We start from the raw sequence: 20,177 nt of genomic DNA on the forward strand, positions 1-20,177 counted from the left end.
GCATCAATACTATGCCAGAAGTAATTGTGGCATCAATACTATGGATAAAGGAATTACTATACTTAAACGCTTTTATACATACAAAGACAGATACTGGATGCAGAGCTGTCCCTTGGGTAGGTCAAATTGGGGCAACCGCCCTGGGCCCCGTGCTTTGGGAGGGCCCGCGGACCTGTGTGAGTGGCCGGCACTCAAGACCCCGGGCGCGGGGGGTGGTAGCAGAGCCCCGAGCGTGCAGGGTGGTAGCAAAGCCCCACGTGGGGCAGCAGCCGGGACCCTGGGCACAGGGACCCCAACTAAGACCCCAGGGTGGGGCTGGCAGCCAGGAGCCTGAGGTACTGCAGCCCCCCCATACCCCTAATTCCTGTGCCTATGGAGCAGGCTGATTTGTCCCAGGCCCCGCACACCTCTACAGACGGCCCTGACTGGATGTTAAATACTACAGACTAACAGTACAACAAAAGCAAAGGAATTCAAAGTTAAACTATCCTGTCTTTTCTTAAAGAGTTGCATTTGCGTCATAGCAAACTTTGAAAAATGTTCTGTTTAGCAATGATGCTCTTTATAGACTGCAAATTATGTAATTTTCTTCTTCAGCTTTAGTATTATATAGTTATTTTATTAATTGATGTAGATGTACAAAAAGTATGTCTGGTCTATGCTCTATGCACACAAAAAGTTGCAAACAAAAATGTGCAAATAATTACAGACAATGCCCAAAAAATCATTCTCAACCCACCCAGCCCATTCATAATAACTCCCTCCATACACACACTCCCCTTAATCTATTTGAAATTATTAGTAACACATGCTCCTTGTTTCTCATCCCTCAACTGAAGTCATAATTAGCTGCTTGTGATATTATAATTAGTTGCTGTGACTATGATTTTGATGTCAGTACAGGACATCGGCTCGCCTCTTGCAGAAAAAAAAGGGGAGAAGGAAATATGCATATATATGTCAGGATCCCAACAAAGGCAGTCAGGACCAACGGTCAGAGTAGGGGCAAATCTGAGGCTGGGAGTCGTGGAGAAATTAGAGTTGCCAATTTTCTAACTGCAGAAAACAGAACACCTTTGCCCACCTCTGACCCCAGGCCACACTCACTACACACACACACACACACACACACACACGTCGCTCTCTCTCCCCCACCCTCACTCACTCTCTCATTTTCACCAGGCTGGGGAAGGGGGTTGGCGTGCAGGCTCCGGGGTGGGGCCAGGGCCGAGGGGTTCGGAGTGCGGGAAGGGGCTCAGGGCTGGTACAGGGGGTTGGGGTGTGGGAGGGGGGGCGGGCTTTGGGAGGGAGTTTGGGTGCAGGAGGGGGCTCAGTGCTGGGGGAGGGTTGCGGGCTCTGAGAGAGAGTTTGGGTGCAGGGGGAGTGCGGATTCCCAGAAGTGGCAGGCATGTCTCTCCGGCTCCTAGGTGCAGGGGAGGCCAGGGGGCTCTGCACGCTGCCCCCATCTGCAGGCGCCGCTCCTGCAGCTCCAAATGGCTGTGGTTCCCGGCCATGGAAGCTGTGGAGCTGGAGCTCGGGGCAGCGCCTGTGCTGCAGGTGGGCAGTACACAGAGCTCCCCCGGCCGCCCCTGCACATAGGAGCCGGAGGGACATGCCGGCCGCTTCCGGAAGCCGCGTGGAGCCAGCCGCTGCAGCCAACAAGACTTTTAGCAGCCCGGTCAGCTGTGCTCACAGGAGCTGCCAGGGTCCCTATTCAACCAAGTGTTCTGGTCGAAGATCATACACCTGGCAACCCTAGGAGGAGTTCATACTCAGGTTCCAGACCATCATCAAAACCAAAGATCAGACTCTGAGTCAGTTTTCAGGGTCTGGGGCAGGAGGTGAAGTCATGAATCAAGCTGAGGTCAAAGCCAAGAGCCGGAATGGTCATAGTAGCTACAGGAGATCCACATTGTTGCCTAAATTCTTCCTGGAGTTCCCCTTGGGTGTTTATAGGGCAGAGAGCCAATCAAGACCTAAGAGGCTGCTGCCTATGTCAGACCCCTTAACTGGGATGTCCCATGCTCTGTGCCTACAGCAGGTCATTAGCAGTGGAGTGCAAGCTAGTTACAGCAGCTGCTGGGTAAAAGCATGAAGATGCCAGCTACCTGGCAGCTCTGCATAGATCATAGGGCCTTGCATATATCTCCCAAGCTCCATACAGAGAGCACCAGCAGCAGTAGGTGGAGCTTGCATGGAAGAAGTGGATTAAAAATGCCTCAGTGTCTGTATATGTTCACTGTGGACTGAGTCTTGAAATATTTATGCAAATAGCCCCACAGACATGGATGGGACTGCACAATTGTGTAAGGGGTGACAGAATCAAGTCCTAAATCAGCATAGCAAAATGCCTTATTAACATTTGTTTTCAGAACAAGTTACTGACAATGTAAAGCAGCTAATTTTCAAAACAAAATACTGTACCAGAATGTTTTGATTTTTTCATCTAATCTGTAAAAGTAAAGCAAGACCGATAAGCTTGGTTTTGGGAACAAAGATGTCTATGTGGAAGTGAAAAACCATGAAAATAAAGGTTTATGCTGGAATTTCTTAAAAACCCTTCACTATAGAGCTGTTATTTGGTCCTCTGTAACAGAGCTTGGGAAGTTCCTCCTGGTAAATCTATTATTGTAACTAGTGATTAATAAATTATCTTTCCAGGCAAAATATATTAGTAGAAACAGTGCAAATACAGACTTCCCCAATCTTGCTCTTCATCGCAGACTCCTGCTTTCATATTTTGGACCAGTTTGGTCACTGGTGTAAATTAATATAGCTCCACAGACTGCAGTAATGCTCTGCTCATTGACCCCAACTGATTGACCCCAAATTATTTTTGTATTGCATGGGTCTGCTTTTCTCCTTTTGAAATCAGTGAAAGTCTGACCATTATTTCAGTGGGAGGAGGAGGATGCCCTATGTTTGTGCTATTTCTAACACATTTTGCCTTGAAGAACCACGTATCACTTTTGGCAAATGCAGATCAATTTAGATAAATATTGACAGAACTACTTAAAATGAATCCCAGCACAGCCTCCTTCTTTTGAGTACATCATGCTGTGAATTCAAGCAAACAAACATGAAATGAAACAAGTAATGCTGAAACGGTTGTTAAAAGGTAACACTATACGCTGATTGGCCAAGTCTCTCTCATTAGTTTCCCTCATTAAAATTATTTTAGACAGGGTAGGAAATTCTTTGTGTTATTTTCAATACTTTTAAGTATATATTTAGATTATTTTTCCTATTAGTATTTTTACTCATCACATTTATACATGCCTCAGCTACCTGCATTTTTAATCTTTGCAGTATAAGTGAAAAACTTTTAACAAATGTGATTTTATTATACTAATTATTATTTACCTATTATATTATTATTAATTATTATTATTATATATCCCAATCACAACAGAGGCCCCATTGTGCTACAAACCCATAGGGTTTTACAATCTATGAAACCCAGCCCTGCACACGCGTTGGGGAGTAATTTTACACCTCAGTAGTTGCAATGCCCAAGTGTTGCCAGGATCAGGGCTTATGGCAATTGCAGGAGTCCACTCAGGAAAAGTGGTTTGGGGGATTTTGAGGGGTGGGGATCAGAGACTTAACTGGATCCGGACTCCAATTTCATGATTGGACTCTCTCTGTAAAATAGGTCAGGAGGGGGGTCAGATCAGCTGGAGCAGATTGAGTTTCTACTGCTAGGGCCACGGACCCTTTCCCGGAGACTTTACACCTCACTCCTTCCAGGGTCCAATCCAGTTCTCAGCGAAATCAGTGCCAGTCTTTCAATTAGCTTTCCCGGCGGTTGGATCCTGTAGCTTCTGGGCGCCGAACAGGCCTTAGTTTGCCAGCCCCTGAGTCCCGCGCCGGGGCGCGGGGAGGAGCGTGCTGCTGTCCAGGTGTCACTCCCCAGAGCTGAGCTCGCCCCGATCTCTGCCTGTCCCCCACTGGGCTCGCCGCCCCTCTGGGTGGCTTTGCCGTCTGCCTAGGGCAGGGCGGCTAGTAGGGGCTGCCCGTCCCCTCCCACTGTGCCAAGCCGCAGAGGCCGGCCCCGCCTCCCCTTCCCGCGGGGCTCGGAGTTGGCGCCCGGAGGCGGCGGGGCTGGCCCCGGACGCGGTGGGAGGAGGCTTCGAGTCCGAGGTTTGCACCTGAGCGAGGCTGGCAGCAGCGGGCGCTCGCTCGCTCCCTGGCTCTCCGTGCCAGGCTTCCCTCCTCCGCGGGGATCAGCGCAGCCTCTCGCCCGCTCTGCCTGTCACACTGGGGCTGCAGCGGCGGCGGCCAGCGCGCCCCGCTCCTCGCCTCGCTCCGCGGCCAGCCGGGCGCCCTCCTGCCCGCGCAGCTGCTCTCTCCCCGGCGTCTCAGTTCATGGCACAGCGGGGCGGCCCCAGCGGCAGGAGCCCGGCCGACGGCTCGGCGTCAGGCGGGTAAGCGAGGGGCAGGTGCAGCCCGGGGAGCGGGGCTCCTCTGCGGGCAGGGCAGGGCAGGGCGGATCGGGGCTTGCTGCTTGGGTGGTGCACGGGGAGTAGGGTTGGTGTTTGAGGTGGTGCATGGGGCGTGAGGTTGGAGGTACGCGGGGTGTTTGGGGGCTGGTTTGGGGCGGCAGGTGGGAGTGAGGTTTGGGGGCAGGCGGGGTGTATTGGGGTTTGTTTGAGGTGGGAGTGAGGCTTGGGGGCAGGCGGGGTGCATTGGGGTTTGTTTGAGGTGGGAGTGAGGTTGGGGGCAGGCGGGGTGCATTGGGGTTTGTTTGAGGTGGGAGTGAGGCTTGGGGGCAGGCGGGGTGCATTGGGGTTTGTTTGAGGTGGGAGTGAGGTTGGGGGCAGGCGGGGTGCATTGGGGTTTGTTTGGGGCGGCAGGTGGGAGTGAGGTTGGGAACTTGGGGGGCTCGCTTGGAGGAGGTTTAGGAGCACGTTGGTGGCTATAATGGGGGGTTGATATTTGGGATGGTAGCTGGGGAGTGAAGCTGGGGGGTCTCTGGAGGGGGCGGGGTGGGGGCATATGGGTCCGTAGGGGTTGACGTCCGGGTGGTGAATTGAAGCTGGGGGTCGGTAGGCTGGCGGTGTGGGGCAGGACATGAAGGATGCACGAGAGGTTCGTGGTTGAATTGGAAACTGGGGTTCGGGTAGGGGCAGGGGTGACGGTTGGGGGTGCGCGGCGAGGCGCCTTAGCGCTGAGGTTTGGGGTCCCCTGGGTGGGGTTGAGGCACCGGGCGGCAGGGGTCTCAGGCAGACTGTGCCCAGGTGAGCGAGTGCGCCGGGCTCTGCAGCGCTCCGGGGGCCGGCCGGGACCGGGCACCGCTCTGACGGGCACGGGGCGGGGGCGCTGCTGTGGGTGAGGGCAGCGGGGGACTCGGGGATTTCAGCCTGGCACCGGCAGGTTCGCTGAGCGCAGTCCTGAGCAGCCCCACAGCCACAGCCCGGCCCTGCACGGAGGCTGAACCCAGGTATGCCCTGCGCTGGGCAGGGAAGGGAGTGAGCACCGAAGCGGCTGCGGCTGCTGGTTTTTGTCGGGGTCTCCTCCGGCCGTGCGGGTCCCTTCGGGAGGCTCTAGGCTCCCCCACCCCAGCTGGCCACGCTGCGCCCGTCCCCTTTCCGAGCCACTCGCATGTCAGCGGGGAATAGGGAAGAAAGGGGGAGGCACCTGGCCCGCTGGGGTTTGGAAGTCACGCTAGGTTTTGGCCGGGGCTGATGTTTGTGGGCAGGCGGCAGGTGTTTTCTCGATAAACCCTCGTGGCCAGCTTAGTGACACCGGGGTGCAAAGCCGGACCCTCGCCATCGGGCCCCGGGGAGCTACACGGGCGGAGAAAGCAGAATAACCGAGCGCAGCGTTGTAGTGAGCAGCAGAATGGTTTCCTGTTCCTCCTGGCATCGACTCACCTGCTGAGCGTCATATTACCAAAATGGATCCAAGTAGGACAGAGCGAGCTACAGATTTGACCACCCAAGATTGGATGAGAGTTTGGGGGGATTGAAGGAGGAGCTAAGTATTATTAAACCCCACCTTGGCTTTTGGGGAAGGAGGTGAGCTGTTAGCTTCTAGTATATAGGGGACAGAATTAAGCTGTCACAACATGTCTGCATGGGACTTCAAAATTGAGGGACTAAAAGGTCTTGCTGAGAGACACTGCACAAAACAATCACTCAGAGGAAAATGCTTTTATAAGCCTTCTCTAAAGGTGTGCTGCTGCACACACACCCCTTACCACTCATCCAGACAAGACATCCACTCCCCAGAGGGGTGCAGCTTGGCAGATTTTTGTGTCCTGTCTTCCATCCATTAGAAACAGTAGTAGACACTTAGCTGTGAAATATAACCAATCTGATCTCTGAATCTATTTTTTTTTTACATACACACACACACATATATATATAATGTGTGTGTGTGTAACATATGTCTTTTCCTGCTCTCCCTGTAGTGGAATAGTTTGAGGTTATCTTTATCCAAAACTTGTGCCTCTTCCTTTTTAGGAGACACAGGGAGAGAGAACTATGAAGTCCTAATAATTTAATCCTCCCAGACTTTGTATATATCAGCTTTGAAGTGTTTGAGATCGCTGCAGTGGCCACCAAGAATCCAGCTGTGCTCCTCATTATTCCTACATAGGACAGCAGAAATTGCTCAGTTCATTGCACAAATCCAGTGAGATCGCTTGCAGTATATGCTCCCCAGTTATTTGACAGCATGGCCTAATGGAAAGGAAATGTGCCATTTGAGGTAATGTTTAATGCAGTGCATATAAGTAAATTGTGCCAGTGTTTTTACCAGCGTTAGGAGGTCCTAAGCTTAGTGGAATAAGATCTACTTTTGTGCCTGGTTTATTTGCACTTTTAAAACAAGTATGTATTCCACTTCCCTTGAAATTATACGGCATTTTGGTTAAATGCAGTTAGTATTCTTGACTTCAGATTCAGTTTCACACTCCCTGTATTTAGCACACTGTTGTATCTGTTCCTTTGACATTAACCCTTTTTAATATGTCTGCATCTGCAGAATTAATTTTTCTTTTCAGGTAGGTCAGTAGCAAACAACGGCGTGTTGACTGCAGTGGATTTGCACGAATTTAACACGGCAATATTTGTCTCTAAAGTTGCCATGATTTAGATACTGGAAAAAAGCTCCTTATAGTTTACCCATCTCATTGGCTGCACTCTTATCCACCTCCATTAGTCCTATTTCCAGAGAATGAGAGAGGGAAGATATCTGCTGGCTCATGTGGTCTTCTTTCGAGAGCCAATGCAGGATTGTTCCTTCCAGAAGCTAGTGCCTAGCGTACTGACTGGTTTAGCCAAGTATGGCAGTTCATTCTGCTCTGATCTTGAAGCGAAGCACTTAGTTACCACAGGGCCAGGTATGAAGGAGTCGAAGTCAGCTTGGAAGATGAATTGGAAAAGGTTGGATTTTTCTATATAATAGACTAGTAGCCAGAAACAGGGCCTGCAATTACAAATCAAGGTAGGAAACTACATGATGGGAGGGAATGCAAAAAAGGTTAGTTTTATTTTATGTCAAAATACAAAATGAGGGTGGGATTTGGGAACAGGGAAGGTGGATAGTAGTACTCTCCCAGGCTTGTAACTGTCTTGGAGTTTTTTTGATGCAATAGCAAGTAATGGAGAGTTAAAGCTCTGACATTTGTGAGCCTGTTTTGTGTTTTTCTCCCTTTTTTGTTTCTGCATCAGAAAACCAACTGTTTTACTTAAGGGGAAAAATAATGTCTTGAACACTCCGAGTTAGACCTTTGTGTGTTTTTTGAAGGCTAGATGATGCAGTGGAGTAACTCCTCTTTTTTCGGAAAAAAAATAAATCTTGGCTCGGCACACAAGATTGATTATTTTGGGATGCGTGGGATATTTAATCTTAGCACATAATATAAAAAGCTCCATCTCCAGTGTCCTATTTTCCTTCTAGCCGTATGAAGCGTTTGCTGTCTCTTTACCACTATAAAGGTTTGGCTTATTCCTTTGCATGAAAGATCAGACTGATCTCTTCTGGCCTTAAAGGGAAGAAGGGGGAAGGAAATCTACAAAAGGGTGTTATATATATCACTAATCTATTTTAGCTTCTCCTACTTCATTGCTCACACTGAAACTAAGCCCTTCTTTAAAAAAGTACAGACTTACGTTCATCATGATCAAACTAATTTGTATAAACTGTATTTAGCATTGTGAGCCCAGAAATATAGTAAAACTTCAGCCAAACACCAAGCAAGTCAGGCTTCCTTAACATGCAAATTTACATATATTAATGTTTAGAGATTTCGCTAATTGTGAAGTTAAATATATATTTAAATTATGCTCAGAACTCTCTTAAGGCTTTCTGACAAAAGGCATTTTCCTGATAAACTTTATACCATTTCAACCATACTGAAAACTAGACTAGACTAGACTAGACTTCCCATTGTATCATATTAGCTATAGGAGTTCTAAGACAAAAGTAGTGCCATTAGTGGTGCAGTAGTTTTCAAAAAATCATAGATTTTGGCAAGTACCCAATATAGTAGAGGATTAAGAGAGAATTTATTTTGCTCCAAGTTTTTTTCCTCTTCTATTGAGACACAGATGGGCATTTTTCTTGTATTACGAGAGGTAATCCATAGTTTATGCCCCGGAGATTTCTCAGTAGCTCAAGCAGTGCACAGTATTGTTTCTTTTAATATACTCTCATCTTTGTACAATTCATTGCAAACACAGAGACTGCCAGGTAATTACAGCAGAAAACTAGAATTTGAATGTTTTATTACCAAGTGTTACTTGTAAGCTGTATTACATTGAATTTTTTAGTTGAAAAACAGAGAAAATATTCTTATGGATTTAGAACTGGCAGAGACAAGGCGTGGGATGAATCTCTTCCTGAGGAGGGCATGGGAAAAGTTTTGCTGTAGAGGGAACTATTACAGGAAAAGTGTTTCCTATGAAGAAACAAAAATGTTTTGTAAGACCGCTATTAGACAACTTAAAATATTTGCTTCTTTGCACTTTAAGAGCTCCCATTTCAGTGCTCATCATATGGCAGTTTCTGCTCGAAGTCCTGCAGATATATTGGGGAGTTTTCTTATAACTAGTCCCAAAATGCTTGCTGAAGTGTTTTGAACCCAGCATATAACAAACAAAATAGGGAGAACATATAAAGTCAGACATTTATTCTCTTTGTAGAAGAGATGTGTTCATACTGTAGAGAACTTATCCTTGAAATTCTTCAAAAATACTCAAACAAGTCTCACTCATTCTTAACCAGAACTGTCTTATACCGTCTATTTGTAAAGGCTACTTTTAATTGGTTTTTAAAAATTGCTTGTGTTCCAGAGAACTAGTACTGCAAAGTTTACATTACTTCAGCTGGACATTGTCTCCATATAAATAAGCCAGTCTAGTACACTTAAGGATTGTGCAGCATGGATAGTTTCAAACCTTTTTAAATGGCAATGCAGTAATGTATGCCAGGTAACATACATCACAGTAGAGTTCAAGAGCACAATTCATTACAAGAAGTCTGGCATCTAGGGTGTGTTGAAGTCTAAGTTCTGATCAGCTTACTGTGTGCAAATATCCAGCTGCTTTGGAGAGCCTGAGGCTCTCCTGGGGGGTTTCAGCCCTGGTCTCCTTCTAGAGGTAAGGAATTTGCATTAGAGATGAGCCTAAACTCTAGAAGAAGCATTCAGATCTGGTATTTTCATTCAGGCCCATCTCTTGTGCCAGATTGTGCCCCTTTAGTTGGGTGCACTGAGAGGTCCCTCAGGTGCAACTCTCCTACAAGGAAGAATGTGGGGGAGAATAGGAGACTTAGATGCCTTTGCAGCATCATACATTCTTCACTGCAGGACCTGGGGCTGCGTTTGTTTGTGGGTTAGGGATGGGAGAGGCAGGTAAGTCACAGTGAGAATTCCTCTTTCTGGCCACATGAACGATATGTGAAGGAGTTAATACAGCTATTCCCCCTTCCTATCAGCATCCTTGCAGCAGCCATACTTGGTCTTGGACTCCAATGGAGCTCTTCATGGAGATTTCCTTGCAAAAATCTCTTGCCCCCTCCTTTGGATTTTCATACAAGAAATGACCATCTTGGATCTAGCTTGTACAAGTGTAATAGAAGGCAGAATGTAACTAAGAGTCTGATCTTGTATGGTGCTGAGAACATCTCAGGCTGGGGAATGGAAGATTCTGAGCACCCTGAGGGATAAGGCCCAGATACCTTGTCTGCACTAGTCTAAGTTTCCTACCAACCACCTGGCACAGGCAATGTTCTGGCAGCTGCTGGCCTTTTAGCCACAGCATCATCTTGACTTGTTCTAAGCAGTGTTGGGATAAACTGTTGTTTAAATGTCAGAGGCTGGTCTACAGAGAGGCTGCCACTGGCATAGATACAAAAGCGGGATATGTTAAGGGGAAAAGCTTAGTATAGACAGAACCACAGTGAGTTCATAATTTTTGAACCACTACAAATTATGGCATCTGTATAAGACTACTATGGTGCAACAATGAGTCTCTTTCTCTTACAGTTTTTATTGGTGGGGTCTGAAGCATTTTCGGATTTACATAATTATTAAAATCTTATAATGTTGTTTAGAATTGTGTATGTGCCTAGTTTAAGAATGGCCTTCTATGTTCATGTTAAGGGGCCAGGTTCCAAGTACAGATACTGAATTGTTGGTGTGTTTTGTTTTGTTAAAAGAATTGCACAGAACTGGGAGTCAGGAGACCTGACTTCTGTTTCAAGCTCTGCTCCTGACTTACAAGTCACTGTGGTAGGATTTTCAAGAGTTAAACTGCTGACTCACTGAGTTTAAATTGAACTGGACACCTAACTCCCTTAGACTTCTTTGAAAGTCCCAGCCTATATCTTCTCAGTTTCTCGTTTTCCCACATGAGAAGTGGAGTGACTGTTTATGACACATTTTTGGTCAGTAATAGTATTTAATATCTACATTAAAATGAAGTTAGTTCAAATCAGTTAAACTAGGTCTAGTTAAAATGCCTCTTGAGTGAGGATAAAATATATTAAAGATTGTGGAGCACTCAGATACTCTGGTAATGAGACCATATAAGTACCATAGATAGACAGATGTGCTTTAAAAAAACCCGCAATGCAATTCAGTGATTATGATAGCTCTCACTTCTTTCCTAGTTACATTTACAATGAAAAAAAGTTGTCCATTTATTTCTGAGCGAAAATCTTTTTCAAAGTTAATGATAACTGTGAAGACTGATTTGATTGTTCCACAATTAATCTTATTGAATAAATAATGTGACCACTATTTTGCTAATTAATCTGAGAAAATTGCAGAAGAGATCAAGAAAATGCAATTCAAATTTAAAACGTCTAGGTATATTCCTCAAAGCATCGTTTAACAGTAACTGTATTTCTCACACCAACTCACTCATTTACATGTAGCAGATACAATACTAATGTTACTGACAGTTAAATTTTTGTATTAATCTAGAATGCATAGTCATTCTGTGAAGTCGTGTGTGCTCTAAATGACTTGTGGAAACAGTGAAATAAATTTTTGAAGCAGGAAAGTAATTTGGCAGAGTGGCTGTTAAGCTTACCTTCAAGAGCTTATTCTTGCCAAAACATTTCGCAGGTTTGAAAATTGCAAAGCTATATAGTGTATGTTAGCATCCTTATTTTTATATAAACTGCTGCAATTCTAATATACACACCAGTAATTTGGCTAATATTCACCTGAGGAGGGCATAAGAGGAGAAAGCTGAAGTAACAAACCAATGTATATGCAGTTTTTTTTATGGATATCACTTTGCCCATACAATAGATGTTTTGTTAAATTTGTATGGAATATTATGCACAAGTGCTACTGTCCATCATTTATATAAGATTCCAAGATTGACACTGAAGCCTAGAATGTCTGTAGAGCTAATGTGAAGTGATGGAAAAAGCTACAAGCATGGCCGAGAGCTCTTGTTGTTTAGAATATCACCAGGTTCAATCATCACTGGGATTCACAGTTTGTTACTGTCCAATTTTTAAGTTCTCGGCCATTTTCAGCTTTTTTTTTTTTTACACTTTACAAATTACACCCATATGACAGCATGAGCTTTCACCAAGTATTGTGCTGTTACTGCAACACAACAAAAATAAGTGATCCAGATAATGGTCAAATCATAACAAAGTCTTACATACTGCATGCATTTAAAAAACAAACACAAATTATTCAGTAATCAAAAAGGAATATATTTTTAACTGCACAGCTGAGACTCTGTTAGTTGAGCATGTGTAAAGAAGACAAATACTACAAATAGTAAAAAAAAACCAAACAAACCCAACCCTTTTTAACAAATGCAATGCAAGAATCCAATGGATTGACATTATGGGAAAACTCCTATGAGGTCTCATGATGCAAAGCTGTTTAATATCTGAAACAAGTGTTTCAAAAAGAAAAAAGAGACAAGAAAAGTCATTTTTGCTCCACAGAGGCTCAAGGGTCCACCTGTCTACCTGGTCAGCCTGCTCCAGTCCCTCAAAACCATTCCTATGACATACCCTTCCTAGGTAAAAGGACTTGGGTTTTTAAAAAAAAAAAAAAAAAAGCATGACTGGCATGAAACAATCCTTTCAGGCAGTTGATGGTTCTGTTTTTACTCACTATTTTCAGTAAAAGCATTGTTATCTGGCATGTTGTGGGAATGCCAGTTAATCAAAAATTCTGGTTAACTAAGAGTCCTACTTACCAATGGAATACCAATTTTCAAAAAGTAGAATACAATAAAATGAACAAAGTATAAAACAGTATACGGGTACTTGCCAATCCAGTAGTAGCACTGCACTGCAGAGTGGTTGGTTTCTTGAAGCACTTAGGTGTATACAGGTAAAGTTTTCTATACAGTAGGTTATCTTATGACACTACATATTACTATGAGCAGCGCATGGCATACATCTAAATCACTAACAATACACTTAACACTAAAACTATACTGAACATAATTTAATATTTGATTCAGAAGGCACTTCAGGATCTTGCAGTGCCTCAGGGTCATCATTATCAACATCAATTATCATTGTAGATGTAGATGGTGAGTAGATTGGGCTGAATCTGTAATGACCCTATGACACACCCTGGAAGCTGCTTTTTTAGAATAAATCCCTGGTAGCAGCTTGCTTACTTATCTTCTGCTTCTTTTGCATAAAAGTAGAATGTGCAATTGCATAACCTGCTGGGCAGTATACTAGTCCTGGTCACTAGATTGAAGATTTGTATTGGGAGATATCAGTACTGCCAGTTAATAGAGCTTTCTGGTTATAAAGTGTCGGATAACACAGCTTTTACTGTATATGAGACTCTGATGAACTGGTAGGCATAGTTCATAAGATAATAAAGTCAGTTTGATTCACCGAAGTTTGAAGATAGCTAAATAATAGTTCCAGTGATAATTAGCGCACAGAACCCTTGGTTTACTGGTAACCTAGTTTACTTTCATGCGACTACACATGAGTAAGGGCTTGCATGATCAGGCTCTTTAACTTAGCATAACTTACTGGAAAATACCAGGAGTTCAGCAGGAAAAAGGGCTGAACTGTTGTTTGAGGGGGTCCACAGGGAAACTCAGGCTTACTATTTATGGAGCTTGTACACTTAAAACATACTGCTGTGGAATAAGTGGCTGTGCCCTTAATTACCTGAATCAAGATTTGATATTTTGTTGTTTTAGTATTCTGACTAGCAACTATCCACCTAAGCAGGTTGTTGCTGCAACATTTGCTCACATTGCAACTAAATGTGGAGTTAACTGCATGCTAGATATCCTGAATGAATGATGCTATCTATAGTGGAATCCCTATGGTTTACCCCCATCAGTGGGTGCCATATTTTTGGTATTATTTCTTAGCTGGTTTCTATTGGCAAGAACAGAGTGAGGTTGCAGTGGGGGAGAGAATAAAGAAAGATTAAGGACACAAAGCCACATCGCTGCCTGATCAAACCTATGATGGGGCAAAGAGGGAAAGAAAGCTTACAGAGTTTCCCTATATCATACTTGTGAGTTATACATCACAAGACAGACTGTGGTACCCTCTCCATCATAGGATGGGTCATGGCTCTCCTCTCAATCTGCAAGAGGGCCGGTTTCCATGCTTCTATACCAGTTCTGGGCCCTGCACCCCTTCCCCCAACTACCTAGCAGTATAGCTGAATTGTAACCATTGTTGAAGCCACCAAGAGGATGTGTAAAGCTTGGGCAACCATTAGCAACAACAAAAGACAGCAAACCTCCCCAATTTGGGGTGCAGTCAAGCCCTTTGTAAATTCAAGGAAAGCACTTTGAAAAGCCCTTTATTAACCAGAAACTATCACTAGTTCTTGTTTCAGAGAACTGACTTATTGTGAAGTCATCACTGGAATGTCTTTTCAGACTTCAAAGCATTTCCAGTACTTAGCCCCAATCTTTCAGGCAGGTGACCTGTAACTCAGAGCTCCAGCTTTTTGGGCTGTTCAGTCCAGGCTGTCCCATGCGTAAAACCTTAGCATTTCACTACCCTAACAAGTCACAGCAATCAGATGCTTTCTCCTTGTGGCTTTAAACTCTGACTAGGATTAAACAACCCTGGCAGCTGCCTAGATTCTTGTCTATACTAGCCCACTGCTGTTTGGAATGATGGAAAATTTCAGCAGACCATCCTTGTATAGACAGGTATCGGGGTAGCCATGTTAGTCTGTATCCACAAAAACAACGAGGAGTCCGCTGGCACCTTAAAGACTAACAGATTTATTTGAGCATAAGCTTTCGTGGGTAAAAACCCCACTTCTTCAGATGCATGGACCATGCATCTGAAGAAGTGGGGTTTTTACCCACGAAAGCTTATGCTCAAATAAATCTGTTAGTCTTTAAGGTGCCAGCGGACTCCTTGTTCTTGTATAGACACCACCTGTGGCTAGCTCAAAAGACAACTGGCATAGCTAGCATTTTCACACCAAATCTGACATGACAAAACAGGCCAATCAGTATCTAAAATGAATCACAATGGGCAACAAAAGATAGGACCATATTTCTTAAATTAAAATGCAACCTGATAACAGCTTGTAAACAACCTATCCTGATTCTTAAGAGTATTAATTCTTAACTGGAGTATTTAAAATATTATAGAATCAGTACTTCTTGCTGAAAATTAACTTGTATACCATAATGTGTCTGTGGACTTTGCTAATCACCTCATGAAGTGACAGTCAGTAATATCCATGAAGTGTGCTCCTATGCCAGAATTTGAGTGGGACTAATTATCACCACCAATACTTGTTCAACATTTTGCAGAAACATTCAGAGTTAACGTAACATGCGCAATCACAAGAAGATAAGCTCCAAAACTCAAAAGCATCGTGCACTAAATCTATAGTACATTTGTAATAGTCATCTTACCTCATTCCAGGATGAGATTGTAGCCCTGATTCTGTTTCCCATATGTACTTCAGTTTCTCCTCTGCCTGGTCAGATGAGTTAGTGTTTATGATCTGGCCCTCAGGGAAAATCAAATCCCTCCAATTCTAGGGCATAGAAGAGCTTCAAACAACAATCCAAACATAACTCTTAGTCTTTTAACTTGGGGTACATCTTCCTCTTCCCCATCATTGCAGGGGTTTGCCATCTTCTGTAGATAGCACCATTAGGGATCCCACTCTATTCCAGCCTCCAGTCCAGGGAATCTATGTGCACTGGATGTCCACTGCACTTAAACCCCCCTACTTCACTTTTCCCCAAGTCATTTCCCACTCAGGCCTTGTCCTCCAGCCCTTTCTCACACTCTTTCTCCAGGCTTCCCCATAGCAAGACACCATACTCTCTCTAACTCTCCTGCTATTCTAGGCAACTTTTTTTTATTTAATAGTCTGACTTCCCCCAGCAGGCTCTGCTGCCAGGCTGCAGTCACCTGACCTCTCAAGGGACTACACTACAGTTCCCAGAATTCCCATCTTTAAAAGGCCAAAAATTGGAGCAGGGATGTTCTGGTCCAGGCCTACCCTTTTTCTTTCTGGGTTTGGTTCCAAGGCATTTATCACACTTGTAGTTACTGATATCAAATTTTCATGTTATACCAGTGCAAACCCATTGAAGTCATGTACATAAACGAGAAATTATCACACTTTAAAGGCATCTTAGATATCCGAGTCAAGAGAAAACTTTATAATGTTTCTGTCTCCAAGTGGCAGGAAGATGTTTTCTCGTGCAGTTCTTATATTTACTTGTCTTTGAAATGTTGGAGTCTACTCTTGGGAGAACTAGAAAGTCTGATCTGCTGCAGAAACCAAGATGATATTTAACATAACAATGTAACTTTTAGCAGTGATATATTTGAGTATATATTAACATGTTTCTCTTTCTTTCCCTAGTGAGTGCTCTACTTGAGAAATACGTGCTCAGTCAGCAAAAGGAACACAACTTTTCAAGACCGGTCTATGTGGAAATCACTCCACACCCCATTATCTGGTTGAGTGAAACCAGATTAAGAACTTCTGCCATGGCAGCTCTTCTACTAGGAACTTTGCTGCTTATTGTTCAACCTCATATAGTGCCTTCCAGACCAGCTGTAATTTCTAAGGCTGAGGCCACTTCTCAATCTGTTGAGAAAGAGCTTTTAAAAAAAACAATTCTCAAAAATGACTTCAAAGGAAACATTCATTTTAACGGATCTTGCCAGCAGCTACCACAAACTATCATTATTGGAGTAAGAAAAGGTGGAACAAGAGCCTTATTAGAGATGTTAAGTCTCCATCCAGATATTGCAGTGGCAGAAAGTGAAGTCCATTTCTTTGACTGGGAGGATCATTATGGAAATGGATTTCAGTGGTATATGAATCAAATGCCATTCTCTTATCCCCATCAGATCACAGTGGAAAAAACCCCAGCCTATTTCACATCACCCAAAGTGCCTGAAAGAGTTTATAACATGAACCAGTCAATAAGACTACTCCTTATTTTAAGAGACCCAAGTGAGAGAGTACTATCTGATTACACCCAAGTGTTTTATAATCATGTACAAAAGCACAAGCCGTATCCATCCATTGAAGAATTCCTGAGTAAAGATGGTGAACTCAACGTGGACTACAAGGCAATAAACAGAAGCTTATATTACTTTCACATGCAAAACTGGTTGAAGTATTTTCCTCTTGATCGCATTCACATTGTAGATGGGGATAAATTAATCAAAGATCCTTTCCCAGAAATAGAGAAGGTAGAGAGGTTTCTAAGGTTGTCACCTCAAATAAATGCTTCAAACTTTTACTTCAATAAAACGAAAGGCTTCTATTGCCTAAGGGATAGTGGTAGGGAACGTTGTTTACATGAGTCAAAAGGAAGAGCACACCCTCATGTAGATTCTCATTTACTTGATAAACTGCATGAATATTTTCATGAACCTAATAGGAAATTCTTTGCGCTTGTTGGCAGAACATTTGACTGGCACTAATTTGTGGTAAGTTATTGATAAGCTTCAGAGCCTAAGTTTCAGTGTACGCTTAGAAATTATATTAAAAAGGGCATTTAAGCTATAATTTATTTGTAAAATCCATAAATACTTCTGTACAGTATTAGTTTCACAATTGCCATATAAACTAGTTATATTTTTCTACTTGTTAAATTTGAGGACATTTTGTATTGTTTTTCATGGTTGTTACATTGTGTATTACGTCTCTATATGAAGGAACTAAAATATTTCATTGCAGAAGATGCTTTCTTGAGATTGTGTTATCTGTTTAATATATAAGAAATTCATTTCAACGAAATCCCTCAGAATTATCTGAATCTTTGAAATATGGTATCTGGACTTTCTTTATTGTGAATGACCACATGAACTTTACACTTCTCTTTTTGTTGTTTTTACTAGCAGTTTTAATTTTAAAATGTCACTGTTGGCAGCAAAGTTCTCTAACCTGCTTTATACAATTAATTCTTACTAAAGTGGTACATCACATACTTATTAGGACATGACATGTCAGGTACAATGAAATGCTCTGTAAACAGACATACCAACTACTGTACTTACCTTCATATTTAATTTCATAACCGGTGCCCCTGAAATTCTTTGGCAGTACAGTGCCAGTTTCATGGTAGATTTTAAAAGATTCTGTGGATACATGCTTATAAAAAAACACTGTTGGATGCAGAAATACAGTCAACCTAAGAACTTCCTTTATTTTCTGCATGTATGTGTATATGTTCTTTATACTGAAAAATGGGAGTGAAGGGTTTAAGCAATATTGGTAAATTTTAAAGTTTGCTTATGATTGTTCCTAAATTCTATAGCATTTATTTCTGCTTCAGAATCACTGAAAGCCAACACGCACTCATGAGCCATTAGTTGGATTAACCTCTAGAAATTAATGGCCTTATTCTTATTTATATTAAGACCTCCCGAACACTGCTCCGGCTATATAAAGGTTCCAAAACTGAATGTAAATTACATTTGCACCCCTATTAAAGCCCTTTTTTTGCTACCGGAATGGTGCTTTTTGCTTTCCACTCTACACTAGGAAAAATCCACTGAGCAATGCAGTTAAACTGACCTAATCCCCACTATGGACAGAGCTTCTCCTGTTGACATAGCCTCTTGCAGAGCTGGAGTACCTACGCTGACAGGAGAAGCCCTCCTGTTGGCATAAGTATCTGAAGCATGACTGCAGCGTTCTAAGTGTAGATCTGCCCTTACTGCAAATGTGAATCAGACCCACAGATTTTTCTTTTTCTTTCTCTTTCTCTCTCCTCCCTTCAAGAATCATGAGGTCACATATAGCTTCCATTCATGATTTACAAGGCTACACATCTAAGGCCTTTTTTGTATATTGGGATTAGCCCCTACTTCAGCAATCCTTATGGCTCCCCCTCTGCTGGAAACAGTCCAGTGCAAATAATGGCTTTCCTTGTCTACAGTAAGAATTTCCATGTATTATTGGCCATCAGTTGCTGAAATCAGAACAAACCCTGCATATAGACAAGGTCCAAAATAGTACTTCAGAATGTAAGCTCTTCAATTGTATTGGAGGGATCTGGCCCAAGGTCTAGAATATGCAGATAAAGTTTCACACTGAAACTGAATTTTCATCAAATTCTGGACAGATAAAAACAATACTTTATATGACTTAAATTTGCATACATTAGCCTTTGGTGGCGAGATGGAGGGTGGTTCAGGACCAGGCTGTGTTAGGCAGGTATGGCTGCTCGTGTACTATCTTCTGGATGCAAACATTACATACAATTCTGCTTGCATGAAGATTTGTAGCTGCTTTTTTTCTCTCCATCCCTTGTGTAATTGACCAAGCTGGATTCAACCTCAGAGATGCTTTTCTATTGATTGATTTAATTATTTTAAGTAAAAATTTGGAAAAAAAATACTTAAAATGAGGCAATATTGTACTGAATAAAAGATATTTTCTTTATTTCATTGGTCTTTTATTTGACAGTGTCAGCCTTAGAAGACCAAAATTTAGAATTTGACACCTGTTCAGCACCTGGTTAAATAACACTTAAGAATTTGTCAGTAGATTAGTGCATTCAGATTGAATGGATTTTTTTAGTATCTCCATCCTGATTGAACTGCCAGCCACTGATCCAAGCGCTGCGGGGTTTGGGGCTTGTTTTGTTTGGAGGTTGCTTGTTCAGGCTTTTTTGTAATAGGCACCCCTACTTCTGTGCTGTTGCTGGCGGCAGCACTGCCTTAAGAACTGAGTGCCTGGCCAGGAGTTGTTGCTCTCCGGCCACCAAGCTCTGGAGGCAGCACGGCTGCCAGCAGCAGTGCAGAAGTAAGAGTGGCAACACACCATACCATGCGAGGCTGGGAACGTGGTGGCAGGAACCTGCCTTTGCTCCCCTGGGATCCCCTTCTCTGGGGAGGGGGTAATGGGCAGGGTCCCCCCATTGCTGCCCCTAGGAGAGCCCCCTGAATGGGGAGTGTCAGGCTGACCCTGGGGACAGGGCAGGATTCTGCCCCAGCCAGACACCCTCTTCCCTGTAGGCTCCACTGCCTGCAGCTCTCAGGGTGGCTTGAGGGCATGGAGGTTAGCTGTATTTCTGGGGAGGAGGGGTGCCATGTGGGGACAGGGGTGATGCTGGGAAGGTGCGATAGAGGCACTGCTCTGTCACAGGGCCTAACCAGAAAGTGGGATGGGGGGCCTGGCCAGTCCCTGCCCCTCCTCAGGGTGCTGCAAGGGGAGTAGAGTGGCCAGTTACACAGAGGCCCAG

At 43.7% G+C, this 20,177-nt stretch overlaps 1 protein-coding gene across 1 annotated transcript; it reads left to right on the plus strand.

The window, feature by feature from the left end:
• The first annotated feature begins 4,373 nt into the window (after positions 1-4,373).
• HS3ST1 (heparan sulfate-glucosamine 3-sulfotransferase 1) lies at positions 4,374-19,338 on the plus strand. The gene is made up of 2 exons (XM_074950144.1): positions 4,374-4,427; positions 16,334-19,338. The coding sequence occupies exon 2, from the start codon at positions 16,462-16,464 to the stop codon at positions 17,407-17,409; it is 948 nt and encodes a 315-aa protein (XP_074806245.1). The 5' UTR covers positions 4,374-4,427; positions 16,334-16,461; the 3' UTR covers positions 17,410-19,338.
• Positions 19,339-20,177: the final 839 nt, after the last annotated feature.

Source organism: Natator depressus, chromosome 4, assembly GCF_965152275.1.
Source record: "Natator depressus isolate rNatDep1 chromosome 4, rNatDep2.hap1, whole genome shotgun sequence".
In the NCBI taxonomy this organism is placed as follows: domain Eukaryota; kingdom Metazoa; phylum Chordata; order Testudines; family Cheloniidae; genus Natator; species Natator depressus.